General features: G+C 39.8%; 1 protein-coding gene across 9 annotated transcripts in view; it reads right to left on the reverse strand.

Moving 5' to 3' along the window:
• Positions 1-24,814, reverse strand: part of pde10a (phosphodiesterase 10A) — a 218,907-nt gene that overhangs the window by 145,427 nt on the left and 48,666 nt on the right. For 8 of the 9 annotated variants that reach the window (XM_069931573.1, XM_069931577.1, XM_069931569.1 and 5 more), the window contains 3 exons: positions 22,627-22,689; positions 10,175-10,203; positions 6,437-6,557 (listed from right to left, as the gene is read on the reverse strand). In XM_069931573.1, the coding sequence (XP_069787674.1) occupies positions 6,437-6,557; positions 10,175-10,203; positions 22,627-22,689 (213 nt within the window). The remainder of the gene's footprint in view (positions 1-6,436; positions 6,558-10,174; positions 10,204-22,626; positions 22,690-24,814) is intronic. The other variant, XM_069931571.1, reaches the window with a different exon arrangement.

Consider the following 24,814-nt stretch of genomic DNA (forward strand, 5'->3'; position numbering starts at 1 on the left):
AGCAGATGCAATATCGTTGGCTCTCCACTCAGCTCTGGATCACCTTGAAAACAGCAATTCATACATACGGCTGCTCTTCATCAACTATAGCACAGCTTTTAATACCATTATTCCCTCAGAGTTGGTCAAGTAGATACAAGCACTAGGCCTCTGTACCCCCTCTGCAACTGGATCCTTGACTTTCTCATCAGAAGACCACAGTCAGTATGAATTGGAAACAACATCTCCTTCTCACTGATTATCAATACAGGCGCACCCCAAGGATGTGCGTTTAGCCCACTGCTCTACTCATTACACACCCATGACTGTGTGGCCATGCAGAATCCCAATGCTATCTCCAAGTTTGCTGATGACACCACTATTGTTGGCAGAATCACAAACAGCAATGAGAGAGGGAGCTAGATCACGTGATAGATATGTGAGGGAGATAGATCAGCCTGTTGAATGGTGTAACGACAACAGCCTTGCGCTTAATGTCAGAAAAAACAAGGAGATGATTGTGGACTTCATTAGGAAGTCAGGGGAACACGACCCAGTCCTCATTGAAGGCTCAGGAACTTCAAATTCTTGGGCGTCAACATTTCTGAAGATCTCTCCCGGAGCTCCATGTTGATGCAATCACAAAGAAGGGTCACCAGCGACTATACATTGTGAGGTGACTGAGGAGATACGGTTTGTCACTGAAGACTCTCGTGAACTTCTCCAGGTGTCCCGTGGAGTGCATTCTGGCTGGTTTCATCACTGCCTGATATGGAGGCGCCAACTCTCAGGACAAGAATAAATTCCAGAGGGTTGTTAATTCGGTCGGCGACATCACATGCACCAGACTTCAAAGCTACTATTGACTCTCCTTCATATAGACCAAATCAAAACAATCTCCAACTTTAAAGACTGCTATCATATCCAGTCTTGGACTTTGAAACTCATTAAAATTAGACTTTGCTGATTGTTGTTACCTCTCAGTTCTGATACCATCCAAATACATAAAGAAAAGTTTTCAAGTATTTCAACATTCATTTTGTAAAACTAAAGGTCAATGAATGCATTGTTAATCTTTTCATAAATATAAAAACTAATTATTCAGTTTCTAAAATTTTGCAATCATTATGTCTATTTTGTGCAGTCTCCAGTGTCACTTTCTACCTATGTACTGAATGATTAGATATTTTAAACATTAATTAAGACATAGAGCATAGTAGCAGGCCTTTCTAGCACATGAGCTTGTGCTGTCCAAATACCCCAATTAATCTACAATCCTCACATGTTTTAATATTAGTTACTCTCGCTTACTGATTATTTTTAGATTTGCCTACAAATTCATTTCAGCTCCTTTATAAACCTCTGTTATTTTAGATCCAATTTTGCTGTCAACTCTATTCATTAAGAGTACTTAGCATGAGCAAACTTTTTTCTCTTAAAGTGGAACATACTCCCCTTAAGTGAAACACAAATGTCTGCAGACACCATGATTGTCGTCAGTCGGTCTTGCAGCATTCATCAGAGGAAAAGATATTGTATATTACTATCTTTTTCAGGCCTTATCCCTTCTTCAAGGTATGAGTGAAAGAAGACATGCATCTGAATTAAAGGCTGGGGAAAGAAAGGGCCAGGTATGGGACAGGGAGGAGTACAAACCAACAGATATGATAAGAGGAATGGTGAGAATTGATTTTGGCTCTGTGAAAGGAGATAGAGAGGGGGAGAGAGAGAAAACGCAAGCAAGCACTAGTGGAAAGGAAATGGGAAAGAAGATGGGGGGGGTTCTAATGGAAACCGGCGAAGTCAATGTTAATGCCATCCAGTTAGAGGGTGCCAGTCAGAAGATGAGGTGTTGTTTCTCCAATTTGCAGGTGGTCTCAGTCTGGCAGCATATGAGACTAAGAAAAGACATGTCAGCAAGGGAGTGGGAGGGGGAGATTGAAATGGATGCTCACTGGGAGATCCATGCTATTGCAATGGACAGAGCCGAGGTGCTTGATGATGTGATCTCCCAGTTTCTCCGATGAAGAGGAGACCACAACAGGAGGACTCAATGCAGACTGGAGATTCGCAAGTGGTGTTGCTTCACTTGGAAGGATTGTTTGGACCCAAAATTGTGGAGGAGGTGAGGGGGCAAGTGGGCAGGGTCCTATCTCCCTGGACACCAGAGCTCCTGAAGCCTGAGTCCTGACTCGAAATCCTCGCCTAGGCCTACTGCACATGCACCTAGGCCGAGGGAGGGTTTGGCGTCGGCGTAGAGAGTTCTGGTGTGCTGAGGAGGGAGGGAGGGAAGGGGAGAGGAGGGAGGGAGGGGAGGGAACGCCACTGAGCCCGAGGTCCGACTCCTGCCCGGAAGGCCATTCTCCTTGAAGCTGAGACAAGAGATTCTTGCAGCTGGGAGACAGTGATACGTAGTTTGAGAGGGAGAGTTGGAGAGAAAAGTCAATAGGAGTAGGTAAAGAAGAAATGGAAAGAGAGAGGGGAGGGAGCTACATAAAACGAGGACAATCGTTACTCCAATTTCATGTTGAGGGATTTTTTTTCAACCAGTGAGGTCAGTTTGGTTCCAAAAGAAATTTTTGATATATGAGGATTTCTGATCATTTCAAATATCCTCATTTATCCGAATTGTTTTTAAAAATTCAGATAAATGAGAATTTCGGAGAATCTGATTTTGGATAATCAGGGTTGTACAGTATATTTTTTTCCTCTAGTCATAAACAGTGGGAATGGCAGACAAGGCAGGGAATTCTCCTCTTGCAAAATGTGGGTTGTCAGGGAAGTCAGCAGTATCAGCGAGAAATGCATCCAGCTGTAGCTCCTAAAAACCAATTTAAGGAATTGGAGTTGGAGTTGGATGAACTCTGGATCATTCAGGAGGCAGATGAGGTGATAGACAGAAGTAAAGGGACATTACCACATCTTGGAGGCAGGAGGAGGGTAGATGGGTGACAGTCAGGAGAGGGAAAGGGAACAGGCAGGCAGTGCAGAGCAAACAAATGTCGTGATCTATATAGGGACCAATGGTGTGAGTAGGAAGGGTGAGGAGGTCCTGTAAGGAGAGTTCAGGGACTTAGGCACTAGGTTGAAGGTCAGGACCTCCAGGGTTGTGATCTCAGGATTGCTACCTGTGCCATGTGCTAGTGAGGTTAGAAATAGGAGGATATTGGATCTCATTATGTGGCTAAAGGTGCAGGAGGCAGGGCTTCATGTTTCTGGATCATTGGGCTCTCTTCATGGAAAGGTGGGACCTGTTCTAATGGGAAGGTTTGCATCTGAACTAGAAGGGGAACTAATATCCTTGCTAGAAGGCTTGCTAGTGCTGCTCAGGTGGGTTTAAACAAGATTTGAAGGGGGGTGGGAACCAGAGTGCCAGAGCAGATAGAGGAGTGGAGGAGGGAAAAGATGATGTGGAAATTGTATTCAACAATAGAAGTCAACAGGTTGTATGTTGTGGAAATGTTCTCAGGTGCATCTATTTCAATGCAAGGAGTATTGTAGGAAAGGCAGATGAGCTTGGAGAGTGGATTGGCACATGGAATTATGACATGTGGCCATTAGTGAAATTTGGTTGCAGATTGGCCAGGACTGGCAGCTCAATGTTCTGGGCTTCTGTTGCTTTAGATGCGATAGAATTGGGGGGGGGGGGGGGAGGAGTGGCATTGCTTATCAGGGAAAATATCACACTTGTGCTCAGGCAAGTCAGATGAGAGAGCTCATCTACTGAGGTTGTATGCGTGGAGGTGTGGAGTGGGAAAGGTATGACCACACTCATGGGGTTGTATTATAGACCATCCAATAGTCAACAAGAATTGGAGAAGAAAATTGGAGCAGACAGCTGCAGGAAACAAAGTTGTGATTGTATAGGAGATTTTAATTTTCCAAATATTGACTGGGACTTCTATACTGTAAAAGGGCTGGGTGGCTTGGAGTTTGCCAAATGTGTTCAGGAAAGTTTTCTAAATCAATGTATCGAGGTACCAATTAGAGAAAATGCAATACTGAATCTCCTATTAAAGAACAAGACAGGACAAGTGATAGAAGTATTTGTAGGAGAACATTTTGGGTCCAGTGATCATAATGCCATTAGTTTCAAGTTAATTATGGAGAAGGACAAGTCCAGGCCTTAGATTGAGATTCTAAATTGGAGAAAGGACAATTTTGAGGAAATGAGAAAGGATCTAGAATGCGTGGATTGGGATAAATTGTTTTTGGGCAAGGATGTGCAAGGTAAGTGGAGGACCATCAAAGGCGAAATTTTGAGTGCACAGAATTTGTATGTTCTTGTCAGGATTAAAGGCAAGGTTAGAAGGCATAGGGAACCTTGGTTTTCAAGGGATATTGGGGATCTGGTTCGAAGGAAGTGAGAAGTGTATAGCAGGTATAGACAACATAGAGTAAATGAGGTACAGTACAACTCCAATTAATCAAAATGGCCGGGACTGGGCCTATGTTGGATAAGTTTTTTTTTTGGATAAATGGTCATTTTTAAAAAGCAGCACAGTCTCCAAGGGCCAAAGAGACTGTTTCTATGCTATAATGTTCTATGGTGGAGCAGTTCCTGTGAAAGGTGGAGAGGGAAATATGTGTCTGGCGGTGGGAGCACGTTGTGGATGGTAGAAATGGCGGAGGAGGAGATTTTAGATGCGGTGGTAGGTGAGAACAAGGCTAATCTGTCCTCATTGCGTGTAGGGATGGAAGGGGACAGAGCAGATGTGTGGGTTTTGGAGGATATGCAGATGAGGCCTGAGTCGATGGAGATAGAGGGGAAGCCACTTTGAAGAAGGACATCTCTAATGATCTGGCATGGAAGACCTAATCCTGAGTGCAGGTGAGACCGAGATGGAGGAATTGAGAGAAAGGTATGGAATCCTCCCAGGCGATAAGGTGTGGTGTAGTCCAGGTAGCTGTGGGAGTTGGTGGGTTTATCAAAAATGCATCGAGAGTTTGTCTCCCAAGATGGAGTCAGAGAAATTGAGAAAAGGGAGAGTGTTGTTGGAGATAGACCAAATGAATTTATGGTCTGGGTGGAAGTTGGCAGCAAAGTGGATAAAGTTAACCAGATCATCATGGATGCACGAGATAGCATCAAAGTAGTCACTGATGTACCGGAGGAAGACTGAGGTGCGTTGCCTGTGTAGGCTCATAGCATGGATTGCTCCATTGAGCCAACAAAAAGGCAGGCATAGCTGGGGCCCATTTGCGTAGCTATGACTACATGTTTGACTTGGAGAAGGTGGGATGAGTCAAAGAAGAAGTAATTGAGGGTGAGAACAAGTTCTGCCAACCAGAGGAGGGTGGTGGGGGACTGGTTGGGTCTGTTAGCAAGACTCCTTATGTTCCATTAACTCTATTGATCCATTTTATAACAAATCCCTTTCAATGTTAATATCTTTCCATTTTACCTTCCCCTGCTCAATTTCTGTTGTCTCAAAATTAGATGGTCTATAATTACTTGGGCATTTGTAGCACCTGTATCTTTGTTAATTCAACTTTACACTTTAATACTTTGATTGCTACCTTACATGCCTATCTGTTCAAGGGACTTCCCTTTTGGAAATGCGCAAAAGCAATTTCTTATGTGCTGGTTTCTTGCATACTGATTTATGTTCAATCCAAAAATACGACAATCCTTTCAAGTTTTCATAAACTTATGACCAAGTTGTGGGAGAGAGGACAAATTCTGGTGGAGAATGGGACCTGACACATGGCTGGATTGTTCTATGTCTTGCATTTATTTCATCATCACCATCTCTGATTATTTTTAACAAACCCTATTTTATCTTAAACACCCCCTCCTCGAATTTATTTCCTCCATAATATTACTTTTGTCTCTTTTATCCTGCTATTTATCTAGCTATGCAGATAACTAACCCATCCAATTATTCCATTGTTCGGTTTTCATACAATTCAAATATTTTACACAACTATTGCTGGCAAAATAAATATTCAAGTAAATGCAATAGAAATTATACAATGCAGATTTCCTGATCACAATTGAAAGAACATTTGAATGAAATTATTAACATTGGAATTATTTTAGCCATTTTGCATTGTTAATAATTTCACAACACCATTGATAATCTCAAAAAACTTGGATAGAGAAAACAATGAGCAGTTTGAACGGCACTGTTCACGCATTGGTTAGTGCTACGCTTTTACGGCACCCGTGACCCAGGTTCGAATCTGGCACTGTTTGTAAGGAGTTTATACCCATGCCTGCATGGGTTTCCTCCGGGTGCTTCGGTTTCCTCAAAGACATATGGGGTTTGAAGGTTAAATGATCACATGGGTATATTTGGGTGACATGATGTTTTGGGATGGAAGGGCTTGTTACTGTGCTGTATCTCTAAATTAAATATTTTGAAAAAAGGGAAAATAATTGTTGAGAGATTTTAATTAAAAAAACTAGTTGGAATCATGTACAATTGTACACATGCAGGCTTTCATATCCTACCTGTTTTTATGACGTTGGACAATTCATATAATAGTAGTTTGTTGTCACCGCCGACATCCAGACGCTGTTCCAGGTAGGAATTTAGTTCGTAGACCACTGCCTGTACGTTGCTTTCCAAGTACTAAATAAATTAGAGGACATGACGCATTACTTTTGAAAATGAGTAACCTTTTTATTAAATTCTCAGGATAGGCTGACCAGTCTTTTTCTTTTTTTAAAATTAGAGGGGGCTTTATATAATAATTTTTTTTTTGGGAAGATTTTAGTTTGAAGAGATGAGAATGTGTTTGTTAATTGTGGGGTTGTAGCATGCTGGATGTGAGCGAGTGAACAGACTGAAGACACAGACTGTGAACTCTGTAGTCGCAGCAGGAATGTTTATTTAAACTTCGCACGCTTGCTTTTCAGCAGAGTGGTGGGACCGCATGTACATTCTGCCGCTTGTGTCACACTGATGCAATCGTGCACAGCAACGTCCGTCGTGGAGCGGAAGAGACAAAAGTGTGTCACCATCTCTGCTGCGACTGCCCCGCCAACCGCATGGAACAAGCGGGGTCAGTTTGTCGTGGCAGATTTGTGTGTCGCCACAGTATAATATGTTATATCATATGACATCATATAGTGATTTTTTTCCCCTTTTTGATTATGTACTCCTGTTCTCCTCGTGCATTGTTTACCTATAGCATGATTGATTTAAAAAATAGAAAAATGAAAATGATTAACCTTTCAAGTTATAATCATCAAAACACAAAAAAAAATGAAGACAAGTTAAAGAAAACATTTAATCCACATTAGAATCACTCTTAACCTTGTAAAAACAATCAAGTCTTGGAATATACTAATTATTGCTATGGCCAAAAATTGCACGGTTTTGTCATAAAGAATCAAGTTGTTTTATTTGCCTTCCAGTGAAATGAACCTCTTGGTCATTTAGTTTAAAATAAAATCAACAGGTCACCGCACAAAACTCTCAAAGACAACTATTTTTCGGTTTGTTACATTTTAAAGGATATATTGTACTCCAGAATAAGGGTACCCTGTTCTGGCAGACAGCAGTGCAGAGAACATTTTATCATGCTTTTTAAAAAAATTCTGTGGAACATTGCAGTGAGGAAATATGAAGTACCAACATAATTACTCTGGATTACTAGAAATGATTGCTAAAATTCATGACTGATCCCAGTAAGAATTATATCAATATTGAAGTATGCATAATTCTTGTTTTAAGCAACAGAAAATCTTAAAATATAGGTTTATTGGAAAATCTTAGCAAAATGCTTTAAAATGTCTTGGCAATTTCCACTATTTCGATTGCAAACTTTTATCTTTTTGAGAATGTAAATTTTACATGCTTCTTAGAAGCATTCACTTATTAACATAATTGATTTTCATATTTATTGTCAGAGTACATACATGACATCACATACAACCCTGAGATTCTTTTTCCTGTGGGTGAGGCAGAATTACCACTTAATGACAGTGCGAAAGAAAACTGACTGTAAGTACACATGTAAACAAATAAAGAAATGTAAACAAACTGACTGTGCAAAAAAGAAGAAAAAAAATAAATAAAGTGCAAAAGTAAGAGTCCTTAAATCAGTTCCTGATTGTGTTTGTTGTTGAGGAGTCTGATGGTGGAGGGGTAGCAACTGAATCTGAACCTGGTGGTGCAAGTCATGTGGCGCCTATACCTCTTCTCTGATGGCAGTAACGAGAACAGAGAGTATGTTGCATGGTATAGATGCTTGATGATTGCTGCTGCTCTCCGATGGTAGAATTCTATGTAGATGTTTTCATAGATGGTAGTGGGGATTGTGTGATTTATTCTTAAAGCTTGAATCGATTAAGCTTTTAGTCAGTTTAAAAGAATAATAAGAAAACTTAGCAAAGTGCAGTATAAAATCTGCTTACATGCTTGTAAATGTTTTGGTTAAGTTAGCAACGAAAGAAACATTAATGTAGGATTTCTAACTGCAAAACTGACAAACTAATGTTCAGGTGGTCTTCTGGCCTCATGCTGATACTTTACACAAGAACATTTTGGTCCTGACAATTGAGCAGCTACAAGCTTTTGAGAGTGAAAGATTGGTAGATTTTTGATATTATGCATTAAAACCCCAGAACTTTTATACTAATTTTTAAATATTTTATGTTCTTTCTTTATGTTCTCTTGTTAATACATTTACTAAAAAATATTTTTGATGCTTTTGAGGCTGTGGTGGGGAGTGAGAGCATGGAAGGTGGTGATCGATCGCACATTAACAATGATCTAAATGTTAGAGATTTCTACTCAATTTCAGATTTGGATAAAAGGAGCCACTATCTCGGAGGATCTTTCCTGGACCCAACACACCAATGGCATCATGAAGAAAGCACAACAGTGCCTCTAGTTCCTCTGGAGTTTGCAAAGGTTTGATATGACACCAGAAACCTTGGAAAATTTCTACAGAGGTTTGATGGAAAATGTGCTGACTGGGTACATCACTGTCTAGTATGGGAACACCAATACCCCTGAGCTTAAAGCCCTCCAAAAGGTAGTGGACACAGCCCAGGACATCAAAGGCAAAACCCTCCCTACTATTGAGTACATCTACAGGGAGTGCTGCCATAGGAGAGCCGCAGCAATCATCAAAGATCCACACCACCCAGCACACACTCTATACTCATTGCTGATGTCAGGAAAGAGATATAGGTGCCACCAGACTTCTCAACGACAAACTTAATCAGAGACTCATTTAAGGTCTCTTACTTGTGCACTTTATTAATTTTCTTTTTGCTCTCTCGCTGTTTCAGTTTGTTTACATTTGTTATCTGTTTACTGTTCTTTGTTTACATGTTTACACTGTGTACAGTGTTTTTTTCCACTACCAATTAGTCATAATTCTTGTGCACCCCCAGGAAAAAGGAATCTCAGGGTTGTAGGTGATGTCATGTATGTACTCTGACAATAAATCTGTAAGGGAAAATGTTCTACTACTTTAGAAAGAAATGTTCCAATCTGTTGATTTATATCAACTTAATTTAGTAAACTTCCGTAGTCATAGTGGCTGCATCACAGTCTGGTAGAGGGGCACCAAGCATAAAGACTTGCAATAAGTAGTATTTTCAGCCCAGGAGATCACAGGCAAAACCCTCCCCACCATTGAGAACATCTACAGGAAATGCTGTGATCAGAGAGCAGCAGGAACCATCAAGGATCCACATCACCCAGCAAACACTCTGTTCTTGCTGCTACCATCAGGAAAGAGGTATCGGCGTCACAAGATTCAGACCACCATCAAACTCCTCAACAATAAACTCAATCAGGGCTCATTTAAGGACTCTTACTTTTTGTGCTCTGTATTGTTTGGGGTTTTTTCCCTCTCTGTATTGCAGTCAGTTCTTTACATTTTTTAATTTGTTTACGTGTACATCCTGTATTTTTTTTCTTTGCATTACCATCAATTGGCAATTCTGCCGTGCCCGCAGGAAGAAGCATCTCAGGGTTGGATGTGATGTCATGTATGTTCTCTGACAATAAATTTGAAATAATTGAAGCATCAGCTGAATATTCCAGTCTTAAAATCCATATCGATTTTTATCAAACCTGGATGCTTGGCAAAGGATGTCACCAGCGATCTGATCAGATAAGACTGTAAGAGGCATGCAAGACCTGACTAAACATTCCTCCTGTTTTAATTTGGTCAGAAACACCAAAATACTGTCATCTGGTAAAATGATAGTTACTCATTCACTTACCCTATTAGTTTCCTTGGACAAGATGTCACCTGTGGGAAAATATAAGAAATGATTAGCCATTAAAAGAAATATGACTTTATAAAATCATGACATATTGCCAAAATATTTTCCTAAATGTTTCTTAATCAGCCTTCGATCAATGTAGTCGTATGAGACCACTCTGTGGAGTAGATGTGTTCAGGTATTTGACAACAGACCAAGGTTTCCAGATTTTCTTTAAGACGTCTGCAGATGCTGAAAAACTGCATCAATTACATAAATTGTTGGAGGAACTCAGCGGGTCAGGAATCATCCATGGCAAGCAATGAACAGTTATGAATTTGGGGTGAAAATCCTTAATCAGAAATAGAATGAAGTGGGCTTACACCCAAATAAAGAGGTGGCATGGGGGGAAGGGGGTTGGGGGAGGACAAAACAGCACAAAAACAGGCCCTACAGCCTATGATGAGCTATCTAGTCCTATTTCCCTGCATTTGTCCCATATGGACTAGATTTCCCTGTGCTGTGTGAATCCTGCCAACAGGAGCAGCAGTTCTGCCCAGGGTGATCAGTGAGGGTTTGAATTTTGAGTGACTTTTGGCCGTGCGTTCCCTGACTGTAATTAAAATGAAAGGAGGTTTTCGGGAACAAAACTATTTTTAATGGGTGGCATAGTTAGCACAACATTATTACAGCGCCAGTAACTTGGGTTCGATTCCACAGCTGAACCCGTGACTGCATAGGTTTCCTCCTGGTACTCCAGTTTCCCCCCACGTCCCAAAGACATATGAGATTAGGAGGTTAATTGGTCTTCAGGGAAGATTTGGGTGCAGTGGGATTTTGAGGCAAAAGGGCCTGCTACTGTGGTTTCTCTCTAAATTAAATGAAATAAAGTCCCTGTAAACCTTACCTATCCATGTCCCTGTCTAAATGTCTTCTAAGCATTACAACTGTACCTCTACCACTTCCTCTGGCAGCTTGTTCCAGGTACCCACCTGAAAAAAATGTCCCTTGGGTCACTTAAGACTTTCCCTTCTTACTTTAAATTTATGCCTTCTACTTTTAGATTCCCCTTCCCTGGGTTATAGACTATGACTATTTGCCTTACTTATGGCCCTCATGATTTTATAAAGCACTAAGTGGTTCCCCTGAGTCTCCCATGGCATGTTCATAACTGGAATAAAATCGGATGAAGCATGCAACTGTTTACAAATTCAAAAACACATCATGTGATGGATTTACACATTATGCCGTGTTTAAGTTTTGCTGGCTCTCATGGGAATAAACATGAATGAAAACTCATGGGCGTGCAAAGCCTTTTCTATAACACACAATTCTGATGAACGGATTCGGCTTGCATCAACCATTCTTTTTCTCCCACTGATGCTGCTTTACCCACAGATACTGCTCACCATCATTTGAGTGTTTGTTCCTCTTTAAGTTTCACACCATCCTGACTTAAAATACCTGCATCAATCGATGGCCATAAATCTCCATACCTCTCCATCAGCACCATGGGCAACCTTTGATAAAAGGATTGCAACAATTCAATACAATGCCTTAATCGTCTTCTCAAAGGTATTCATAATGGGCAATAAATGTGCTGATCCCAAGAAGTGAAAAAGCAAATTAAAACATTCAAAAGGCATTTCACATCAGTATTCAAGTCTTTCCAAAGACACACATCCAATGGACCTGGGATGTCTGTGGTGCACCCAGAACAAATAAAAGAAGGGAAAAAACAGAAAATGAAAAAGTGTTCTCTTATGTGATGGATTACATTATTTTTTATATTATGTATAGATATGTTTTTGAAGGAGACAGATTGTGGGGGTAGTGTAGGTCACAAACAAACACAAGTACTTCACAAAACTGATCTCATTTAAAAAGCCAGAGCTCTGCTCAAGCCAGACAGTCCACGCTGCTCCGAGGACCTTTGTAAAAATTTTGAAGAATGCCTATAAGGACTTCACAAGTAGGTGTTAATTTCACATGCTGTGAAGTAATGGATCATTGTTTTTGAAAGCAACAGAGATAAATCTGACTCAGAAGACTGGGTTGGGTTCTGCAATCTGTCTGGTTCCAGTTTGCTGTTCTAAGAGGGTCATGTGGTTTTCATTTGGAAAGCCCTGAGGGGACGAGTTTCTTCGATAAGACACTGAAGTGGCTGACTGGAGGGAATGGGTTTGTGTGTGTCCAACGAGCAACGAATCTCTCTCTGAAACCAACAAGAACCTTCCTGAGCGGTAACCAATTACCTTTAAGCACCAAAGCTTGGTGAAAATTCATAAATGTTCAATTCTGTGCACAGTATAAGAACTGCCTGATACCGGTGAATTTGGAGAAGTGAGATTGGACTATGAATCAAAGAACTTTTCTGAACGTATACACATCACATACACGTGCGCTTAGAATTAGAAGACGGTTAAGTTAATAGTAAGTTAAAGTTTGATCCTATTTTTATGTTTTAAGAAAATTAAAAACAACTTTTGTTTAAGTAACCATTTGTCTTGGTGAATTTCTATTGCTGCTGGGTTTTCGGGTCCTCTAGGTCCGTAACATTAGCTTCACAGATACATATCTTTAAGGTTATTAGGAAGATAAGATTTTCTCGTTAGTAGAGGTGGCAGCTGAAAGCACTACAAAAATGGGTCTGCCTGTTCCTGGAAGCCGTATAGCAAAAAATCCATAATCTTAAATGTTTTGCCAAGGTCAGCACTGTAATGTAACAATTGTGGCTGAGAAAAAAGAGCTATGAACCTCATATATTCCTTTTCAGTAGCACTCACACAACCTACTCACAGACAGATGCCCTATTATGTCTGCTAAATTTGAAGGCTTTTAAGGTCAAATGCTTTGGTCGTCTCATCATATTTTCTAATTAAGCAAACTGGAAACGCACAGGATTTCAAAAATTGCAAAGAAACAGATTGTTAGAGAAAGAGATATGCATTTCTCCTGATGGATAGCTGATTTAATTGATGCCAAACCGAACAAGATCCAGCTCACAACCCCCCATTAATGTAATTTTGGGACCGTTGCTGGAAGAGGAGCAGCTTCGGACTTGGGAGAGCTGAGAGTGGTGAGAACAGGAAACAGTGAATGTACAGTGTCTATAAAGGGAGTGAAGGTAAATTTAAAGGTTAAACAGAATGGTGATTGGTGGGAGCAAGTACTACTGATAGGGGCATGGACAACTAAAAAGAGGGGAAGATCAATTAGAGCAGCATGTGTAGAGTGGCCAACATGTGAGAGACTCAGGGTAGAAGTGGGACTTGGAGGCTTTTGCTCACGAGGCTTTGGTGAGCAGAGGCTGAGAACAAGCTTATTTACAGTAAGGTAAAGACAGGTAAGACCTTTGTATTTAAACTAGGAAAAGATAATGGTGACAGCAGCTAGTGCAGTGAAATGCTCCAAATGCAGCACGTGTCAAATCTGGAACAGCACAAAAGTCCCTGTTGACTACACCTGCAAGAGGTGCATCCAGCTGCAGGTCTTGAGAGATCAGGTGAGGGAACTGTTGCTCGATTAATTCTAGATCATTTGGGAAGCAGAGGCAGTAATAGAGAAGAACTTCAGTGAGACAGTCACCCCCCCACCCCTAACAGTCAGGAGACAGGTAGCTGGGTGACTGTTAGGAAAGGGAAGGGGAAAAGCAGAGTACCCCTATGGCAGCTCCCCTCAAATGGATACCGTAGGGGGTTTATGATCTCCAGGGACAAGTTGTAGTGGTCACATCTCTGGCACAGAGACTGGCCCCTCGCATCTGAAGGAAAGGGGGGAGAAGAGGAAAATTATGGTGATTGGGAACTTGTTGGTTAGGCGAAAAGAGATCGAGGCTCCCGGATGGTATTTTGCTTACCAGGTGCCAGGATCAGGGACATCTCTGATCACGTTCATAGCATTCTGGAGGGGGGAGGGGGAGCAGCCAAATGTCATAGCCCATGAAGGAACCAATGTCAAGGACAGGAGTAGTGATGAGGTCCTAAAGAGGGAATGTAGGGAGTAACAAATTAAAAAGAAGGACCTCAAGGATGGTAAATGGAACCATTTTTAAATGCTCTGATAATCAGACATTTAAAAGTTCAAGTCTATTTAAATAATTAAAAGGTAGAAAAATAAAAATACATAAATACAGGAAATTAATTAAAACATTATATTACAATTAAGAAAATAAACCTTTGATTTTCTTTTTTTGTTGCTTAGGATAGGCAATCCCACACAAATTAATAGGATTGTAGTTCGAACACCAGCAATCTTTTAAAAATGGAGGGCTTGGTATCCCTACTCAGTGCATGTGTTGTCCCCAAATGCCAAGTCCAGAAGCAGGGTAGCAGATCCAATGCTCTGGCACCAGTCCTCCATCCAGTTTGTTTCCATTCTGCATTTCAATGTGCTGATAATAAAATCAGAGACAAGCTCAACAGCAATAGCTGCCTAAAGAGAGGATTATCTGCTTTTATTGCTTATTTATCATCTTATATTTCACATTAATTCTTCTGCAATATTCTGGGGTTCTTTAAATTTTTCAGGAATAACCTGCAATGAGGCAGCCTCAAACAACCGGCAAAAAAATTGAAATAGGTTTAAAAAAAATTAAATTGGTACCCATGGTGGTCAGTTCGCAAATCCATGCGACACGCAACCTCAAGCAACCAGCAAATTCACTTATCCAGCATCTACCTATCCCCATCAGTGCCAGACATTTTTTTTACTGTAATATATTATATTTAACAAGAATAAGAGCAAATATGAAGTTCTTGACATCAACAAGTAACGTTTTGAGAAATAATATTAAATCCTTCCAAGCCTAATTTTATTAGATGACTGCACTGGGATATAAATTATCCAGTTTGAACAACTTATGGAAAACTGCTAAAAGTAAACAATCAATTTCACCCAAGGGGAAAAATAAACTTATTGATGAGGAAAAAAAGGTAGATTGTAAACCCCCAACAGACTTGAAACATTTATTCACCTTGGGGTTGAGGAGAAACATGTGTAGTACACCAGAAGGAAGATCAAATTAAAATGTACTGTGTCATGAGTAAGGCTATAAAAACTTGCAAAGATGCAAGGAAATTATTACAGGGTGCAGAGAAAAAGAAAAAGCTGCCTAAAATAACCTGCAGATGCCTCGGTCCATATGGGACTTGCCCAATAGAGCTGAACCTGCTTTTAAAAGTGAAGTTTACTCACATTAATTAGACAGGCTAGATTTCAATTGCCTGAGTTTAACAAAAAGTCTGAAGCTAGAAAGGCCAGGACTTTTCTGGAACATAAATGTAGAAAGCAGCAAGGTTAGCGTAGCGGTTAGCACAACGCAATTACAGCTACAGCCACCTGGTTTTGAATCCAGCACAATCTAAAAAGAGTTTGTAGGTTCTCTGCACATCTGCATGGATTTCCTCCAGCTGCTCCGGTTTTCTCCGACCCTTCAAAACGTACAGAGCTTGTAGGTTAATTGGTGTATTGGGGGGGAGGGGGGAATACAGGCTCATTGGCCAGAAAGGCTTGATACCATGCTACACATTTAAATTTTAACATTTTTAATTCCAGTACTTATTATTCCAAAGTATGCATTTATTACAGTATCCAATCACATAATAGCGAATTTAAGTTAAACACAGACAAGGAACATACACAGTCTTTGAATACTCTATATCAATCAAGACTAGACATTTTTAGGTAAACTGTCTCCAAGTCACCATATCCAAGACTACATTTTACAAATGACAAGTTGACTGCTTTTGTAAAATCAAAATATTTTAGAAAAGAATCCATAAGAATTGCAAGTCATTACAGTAAATCATAATAACCATGATTTACTACAGAATTTTACAAAAATAATCATGTTTGCCATCTTTGGCCAAGTTTTGGAGAATGTTGGTTTATCAGATAATGCTAATAAGGAATTAGACTGAGAACATCTAAATTCATTTGCAAGGAAAGTTGATGATGACAATGTCATTATCTAGTTCCCAATAACAATCCATATGCAAGTGGTCAAAGGATATTGTCCAACAACCATATATCAGATTTAGGAATAATGCTAGTCATCCATTTTCTCTGAGATGTTTCTTTTCAGTAATAAAGAAACTTGGGTTCTTTTGGTATTAACAATATTTTATTAACACTTCACAGACTCGTGGTTCAGCTATTTTCTTCATCTAACCCGACTGCCACATTCATGCCACACCCTTGATGCATATCTCACACTATATCCCCTTTCCTTAAGTTGTTCAATCCAGCAACATGACACACGAATACTGTATTCATTTCAATTTAAAGTTAAAACACAACATAAACACAAATATCAGCAGCATCAACTTTTAAGTGTGCAGTTCTTTAATGACACATGTGGATCTTCTTAACATAGGTGCATGTGTTAGCTCTGCTGGTCCACTACTGTCTAGCACTGATGGTGTTGTTGTGCAGGCTGGATCTTCTGCATTTGTATGTTTTTACATGTCTCCTGCGTTTTCAGCAGGCTCTTTCAATTCCTCCTCAGTATTTGACCATCCTTTGTTCTGACAGTGTAGGATCTTGGATTTACTTCCTCCAGAATGGTGGCCTTCTTGTCCCAGCTGTTAGAACCTCTGAGTCTTGCTGTATCATGTTGTGCCAATCATTCCAAGCTTCTTGCTGATGTCATAATTTGCTTTTAGTCTTAATTGTTTCCATTTGACATCTGCTCTTGTTTGGAGAGAAGTGTTGTGCATAGTCTACGAATCATCAGGAGCTCAGTGGATGACATGCCATGTTCAAATGATGAAGTCCAGTAAGTCAACAGACCTAGATAAGGATCTGAACCACTGTCTTGTGCTTTCTTGAGAAGCTGTTTAACTCCTTTCTCTGCTTTACCATTCGACTGAGGAGAGGACTTGAAGTCATATGTTAAAAATCATACTCTTCTGTAAAGTTCTGGAATTCTCTACAAATGTAGTATGGTCCATTGTCACTGTAAACGATTTGAGGAATCCCATGTCTTGCAAAGATTGATTTCACATATTGATCATGCAGGCAGCAGACATGTTGGGAAGCAGTGCCATCTTAGGATAACTCAATAGATAGTCAATAACCAGTAGGTAATTCTTTCCATCCAGGTGGAACAGATCAGTCCCTATTTTCTGCCATGGTTCCACTGGTAAATCAGTTATGACCATGGGTTTCTTCATCTGGTTTACATGATCTTTCAGATATAGTTATTATAGTTTGAAACCATTCCGTCAATGTCAGTATTTATCCCTGGCTAATAAACAACAGCTCTGGCCCTCCCTTTGCATTTTTCCATTCCATATACACACTTTTCAGCATCTCTTGTTGCAGTGATTAAGGAATGATAATTCTGCTCTGTCTGAGTAGAAGCCCATTGACAACACTCAACTCAGCTCTGATGCTGCAGTGTGGCTGACATTCACCTCTAGGACATCCTTCATTCAGATTCTTGATGACCTTCTGTAGAACTGTGTCCTTTTCTGTTTCAGCTGTGATCAGCTTGGATTTCTTGTCAGATACGGGAAGAGATTCAGTGATCAGATTTACTTGGAGATTCACATCTGTCTCTGTGGAACTCTCATTGTGTGCTTCACTCTGTGTCATTGTCCTGGTCAACGCATTAGCTAACACTAAGTTTCCTTTGTATGTACATCATCATCAGTCTTTGGATTGTGGGGACATCTCACTGAGGTATTTCTTGATTATGGCTATTAATGGCTTGTGGTCTGTCTCTGCCTCGAATGTGGAATTTCTCGAGTCCATAGATCAGACCTGGACACTCTTTTTTGATCTGTGCCTATCGACATTCAGATGTGGTCATCACCCTTGATGCATATGTAATTGACCTCCAATCTTCTCTCATAGCCTGAAGTAGTACGGCACCTATTCCATCTTTGCAAGCATCCATAGATATTTTTGTCCTTTTTGGGTCAAAGAATGTCAAAAGCACCGGTACTGTAGTTAGAATTGTCTTCAGTCATCCCCATCCTTCCTCCTGTTACATTTGTCATGTAACAACTTCCTTAGGTATATTGTTTTAGAAGACAGGTTTGGACGAATTTACCAATGAAATTGATCATTCCCAGCACTCTCAATATGCCCTCTTTTTCAGTGGGTCTGGACATCTCTGGAATTGCTTTCACCTTGCTCATCTTGCTCCATGCCTGTCTCTGACAGTTTTTCACCCAGAAAGGCGATTTCCTTCACACCAACTGACATTTTGTACTGTGTAACTTTAATCCATATTTCTGGATGCATTGTAGCACTTTGATGAGCTTCTCATTGTGTTGTTCCTATGTGGATCTCCATAGACTCATGTCATCCACGTACACAGGTACCCTATTTATGCCTTCTATGAAGTGTTCCATTGTCCTGTGGAACACTTCCAGAGCTGAAGAAATTCCAAAAGGCATCTTCAGTCAGGAGTATCTGCCAAATTGTGTATTAGATGTATAGTATTTTGGGCTATCTTCATGCAGTTGTATTTGCCAGAAGCCCTGGGATGCATTCAATTTAGTGGAAAAACTCTGCACCAGCCATTTCACTTGTAATTTCATCCCTGGTTGTAATCTAATAATGTTCTCTCTTTATATTGGCATTCAGGGCAGGTCACCTTTCTTTTTGACACACACCATTGAATTCACCCATTCTGTGAGTTCCTCCACTTTCTTTATGACCCCTAGTGACGCCATTTAGTCAAATTCTTGCTTGAGCTTTTATTTTAGTGCCACTGGAAGTTGCCTTGGGGCATTCACTACTGGTTGTATCTTATAGGTGAATGGTAGAACACCAAACCCCTTGAAGATATCTGGAAATTGATCCATTATTTCCTCTATGCTGTTACATGCATTGGCACTGTTAATGGGGTACACTCTTTTGACTAGGCTTAAATTTTCACATGCTTTGTTATCAAAGTGAATCATGTCCGTCTGGTACAACTGCAACCATGAGATAACCCCATATAACCTTATAACCATATAAACCATATAACTATTTACGGAGCGGAAACAGGCTGGTGCTCGTTATCTTTTAACTTTCAACTAAGTCTTCTGTACCTTTCATGTCAATGCGCTGTCCATTGTAGGCTTTGAGCTGATCAGAATTTGAATGGATGTATGGCTTTATTTTCATTGCCCTGATGTCATGCTCGCAGATCAAATTGGCCTTTGCCCGTGTCCAGCTTGAAAGAAATATCTGCTCTATTTGCATGCAATGACACACTCCACTTGTTCTGCTCAACTCTGTCCATGTTTGGCTGTTCAGTGTCTGTTGATTTAAAATCTTCCTGCACGACCATGCCAATGAAGAGTGCATCACTGAATGCATTGATAAATATATAAATTTTAACAAAATATTTTGCTGCAGCTGTTTTTTAAGGAGTTTGTGGCATTTAGCATGTCGTCAAATATTTATCAAACTTCTACATGTGTGAAAAGTATACTGGCTAGTTACATCAAAGCCTTGTTTGGCAATTTGACTGCCAAGGAATGCCGAAGTTAACAAACAATGGCTCCAACTTTTCATCCACTAAATGCGTTCATGTGAGGCACTACCTCAAGAAGGCATCATAAAGGTCCTCCATCTCCCTGGTCACCTCCTCTTCTCACTGCTACCTTCAGGAAGAAGGTACAGGAGTTTGAAGTCTAGCATTTCCAAGAGCTATCAGATTCTTGAACCTCTCCTTCTCCCACCTTGTTAAATTAATCAGGGGCTGCTTTACTGCTCTGACACCACAAAAGGATTGTCTGCACTATTGCTAAGACACTTCTTTTACACAAGAATAACTGTGAACATTTATTATCAATTTTTGATTCATTGCCATTTTTAAATTTAATGAATTGTACTATTGTAGTCGTCTTTTCAGTTGTTTTGTAGTTTTTTTTGTAGAAAGTACTTGTTCAGGTGCAGCAAGTAAGAATTTTGGCACATACTTTGTGTACATATCTAATGATCGAAAACCAAAAAGATCCAAAAACCAAAAAGGCATTCTACAAGGTGCCACACATAAGGCTGCTAAACAAAATGAGAGCCCATGGAATTACAGGAAGGATACTAGCATGGGTAGAGCCTTGACTGGTTGGCAGGAAACAGAGTAGAAATAAAGGGATCCTATTCTGCTTGGCTACCTGTATCAATGGTGTTCTTGGAGCCGCTTCTTTTATGTGGTACATAAATGATTTGGATCATGGAATAGATGGCTTTGCATTCAAATTAACAAAGTAGTGGTGCTGAGGATACTGAAAGGCTGCAGAGAGACTTGAATAGATTACGAGAATAGGCAAAGAGGTGGCAGATTAAATGCAATGTTGGAAAGTGTATGGTCAAGCACTTTGGTAGAAAAATATATGGGCAGACTATTATTTAGGAGGGGATAAAATTCAAAATTCTGAGATGCAAAGGAACTCGGGAGTCCTCATGCAGGATACCCTAGTAAAGGTTCACCTCCAGGTTGAGTTGGTGGTGAAGAAGGTGAATTTGGTATTCATTTCTAGAGAGATAGCATACAAGAGCAGGAATGTAATGTTGAAACTCTATAAAGCACTGGTGAGACCTCACTTGGAGTATTGTGTACAGTTTTGGGTGCCGTATTTGAGAAGATGTGGTGACGTTGGCGAGGGTTCAGAGAAAATTAGCAGGAATTATACCAGGAATTAAAGGGTTAATATATGAAAAATTATCATCAGCTCTTGGACTGTACAGAATTATGAGGTGGGGCGGGGGGGGGGGGGTGGGAACCTCATAGAGGCATTTTGAATGGTAAAAGACCTAGACAAAGTAGATGTGGCAAGAATGTTCCCCATGGTACGGGATTATCAGACAAGAGGCATAATTTCAGGATAAAAGGGCATCAATTTAGAACAGAGATATGCGGAAAAATTTCTTTAGGTGCCGAGTCTGTGGAAGCAAGGTCATTGGGTGTATTTAAGGCAGAGATTGAGACATATTTGATTATTCAGAGCAGCAAGGGTTAAAGGGAGAAAGTTTGGGTGTGGGGCTGAGTGAGTGGATGGATTAGCTCATGATAAGAATGGTGGATCAGACTCAATGAGCCAATGCTCCTATATCTTGATAAAATTGAAATGCAATCGCAATAACGGTAAAAAACAAAACGGAGAATTGAAAACTAAACAATGCAGTTGGTGACAGTGTTCCTGCAGGATTCTATTTCTTTATTTTCTTTTTAAAATGTTTATTGATGTTCACATTGTGCAAATTTGAACAGTAGAGTTATATAATGCAATGTACTATTCAAATGATAAGCATTTGTTTTAAACCCTTATAATTCAAACCCCCTACCACTAAGCAAGGTTAAAAGCTGTCACGTAGGAATCAAGTGATAACAACCTGGAGATGGACAGCGCAGCATCAAAGCTTCAGAACAACACTAATTCTTCAGGTTATGACAATAGGCCTCACGTCTTTTGAAAGTTAATATTTGATTCTTTAAAGGCATTTCTAATTTTTTCTAAACTTAAACAAGACACATAATATCACTTAACCATTGTGTACATGTAGATGGAGTACTCTCTTTTCATTAAATCAAAATTGCAATGAAGTAAAAGATAAAATTCAGTTTTGAGTTGGAGTCAGTAAAACATCATCATCTTAAAATAATCTGAATAGAACAATTAAAGGGCAAGGTTTTAATTTGAACTTGAGAATCACTGATAATGTTTGAATCCAAAGATGCAATTAATTTATATTCACTCCAAAGATAGAAAAATAAACAAAGATCAAAGATGGAGGGTTATGGGCATTGTGCAGGGAGGTGGGACTAGAAAGGGGTGTTTGGTTCGGTGCGGACTAGAAGGGCCTAATGGCCTGTTTCCGTGCTGTAATTGTTATGTTATGTTATGTTAAAATACTGAGAAGAAATGGGAAAGGACAAAACATTGGAAATAAGGAGATTATGATCAAATAACACGTACAGTGAAGAGCTATGAGAGGGACCAAGAAGGGAGCGAGGATGGGGGGGGTGGGGGTGGGCAAGAACTCAGCAGGAATTAAGAAATGAGGAGAGGTGGTGTTGCTGTGAGAGGAGGGGTCATTGGTACCTGAGAAGAGAGCATGCCAGATTATGGAGGCTATCTTATGTAAGAGCTCATTGACCAGGTAGGGTGGAGAGTCCATCAACAAGGTGATTTGAGTAGAGGTGCAAACAAGAGGGGTTGTGTGAGGGATGGTGGGAGGTAGCAGATGTATGGAAGACAAGATGAGGAACGGAGAAAGAGGCTCAAATGAATAAAGCATATAGAAAATGTAAGGGAAGGTGACAGAGTTAAAGTTTTCATTTTGGAACAGTTAACCATTAATTCAGGTAATTCACTATTGATAAAGTATGAAAATGGTTATATGGTTATGATAAAGTCATGTGTGCTGTGTTTACTCATGTCCAATAGATGATTATTCACCATTCCTTACAACTGATGAATTAAATGAATTATATTTAACACTTCCTTATTTCATGAACTCACCCTCATAAAATTCTGTTCCTGGTGCTTCAATAGAGGGGCTTGCTAACTTCAGCAAAGTTTCACCTACATGGACAAAATTCCATGAGCTGTTAAAACTATACAAGATGTCATGTTTAACTTACAGATAATTGTGATATCAGAAGCTGTTATTCAAAACTTATATATCCTGTATTCTGTGCTTGTTTAGTTAAGGAAAAACTAAAAAGCCAATAAGAAGAACAATTAATAAAACATTCTACATGGCTTGCAAATTGGGTCTGTGGGAAAAAAAAAACCCCGAATGGAATGATTCTCTGAATATAGTATGCTCTGAACTTGCAAACTGAGTTTAAATTTCATATGTTCTTCTGAAAATCTATGATTTTACCATAATTTACATGGTCACTAAGCACAATAATTTCCTGAAATTATCTTTGAATGATATTAAATTCAATCTGAATTAAAATGAGTTGTGCTATTTCAAATGTTTTGGGTCAATATCTCACATCTTCTGATGAATGATCTTCTGATCTGTCATCTGAGTTTTCACTAATAATGGAAGCATATTCGTTTAAATTATGTAATCACTTCAGGGTATTCTAATGACTCTGTATCATTTGAAAATACTCACATACATCCCACCCAATACATCTCAAATTTAGCCAGAGTGGCAAAGCCCTCACTAATTCAATCCCGTGCTTGCTGTGCACCGCTTTTTTTTTGCCTGAACCCGATTCCTCTATTACCTTCACATAAATATTTATCCATCTCTATTCTGAATAATCTTCCAAAAAAATCATTACTTTATGAATGAAGAACTTTATTCCCATTTCTATTCTGGAAATATTTTGTTATGTGGCTGTGATCTCTGGTTCTAGACATCCCAAACCAGAAGATGCATCGTCCCTGCAGCAAGCCCAGAAGAATGACAATGGCTGAGTGAGAATGGCTCTTGTTCCTTTAAACTGTGGTAACCCCAATCTATTTAATTTTGCTTTACACAGCAAATCTGATAGACCAGGCATCAAAGCACTGCACACCCATTGGGTCAGCAGACCAGTTCAGTGAACAATATTCCAGATGCAGTCTCACCAGGGCTCAGTACAATTTGAACAATATGCCCTACAGTTGTACTCAAATTATCTTACAATTAAGAGCAACATACCATTTACATTCTTATTTGCTTGCTGTATCTGCACACTTTGAGTGATTCATATACAAGGATACTTGGTCTTTCTGAATAACAGGATTCAATCCCCCCTTTTTTAAAAAAAAATCCAACTTTCCAATTTTTTTCTACCAAATTAAATGGCCTTGTATTTCCCCACATTACATTCCATCAATCATATCCTCACCTATTCAATTAATACATCAATATCTGTTCAAATCCATTCAGAATTCTTCTCACAGCCCACTTTTGGACCCTGCTTTCTATCATCAACAAATAGACATAATACACAATTCCCTGATAGATCAGTTGAATATCCAGATATACAATATTTAGGATGAGCAGACAAAAAGAGTAAGGGGTAAGCAAGTGATTCTGCTTGAAAAGGGGATTAATTCAAAGCTAAGGAAGGATATTAGTTCAGATGAACCAGAGTGACAGAGCAGATAGTGAGGTGGCAAGGGTCATGTGAGGACTGCATGTAAAGACAGAAAGCAGAGGTTTGTACATGATATAAATGATCTCAGACGTATCCATTTCAATGCAAGAAGTATTGTTGATAAGACAGATGATCTTAGGGCATCGATTCAGGGATTATGACATTATTGCTATTAATGAGACTTGGTTGCAGGAGGGGCAGGACTGGCAGCTCAATGTTCTGGGGTTCCAATGTTTCAAACATGATAGAGGGGGAGTGATGAAAGGGGGAAGAAGTGGCATTGCTGGTCAGGGAAACTATCACAGCTGCACTTAGGCAGGATAGCACTGTGGACTCTCCTACAGAGGCCAGTTGAAGGGAGCTAAGGAAAGGGAAAGGAGTGAGCACACGAATGGGCTTGTATTATAGACTGATTGACCAACAGTCCGAGAGAATTGGAGGTGCAAATCTGTTGGGAGATAGCAGTGTAAGAAACTGAAAGTTGTGATAGTAGGAGATTTTAACTTTCCGCATATTGAATGGGATTCCCTTACTGTAAAAGGATTGGATGGCTTGGAGTTTGTCAAATGTGTACAGGAAAGTTTTCCAAATCAATATGTGGA

The sequence above is a fragment of the Narcine bancroftii genome, chromosome 4, assembly GCF_036971445.1.
Source record: "Narcine bancroftii isolate sNarBan1 chromosome 4, sNarBan1.hap1, whole genome shotgun sequence".
NCBI classification, from domain to species: domain Eukaryota; kingdom Metazoa; phylum Chordata; class Chondrichthyes; order Torpediniformes; family Narcinidae; genus Narcine; species Narcine bancroftii.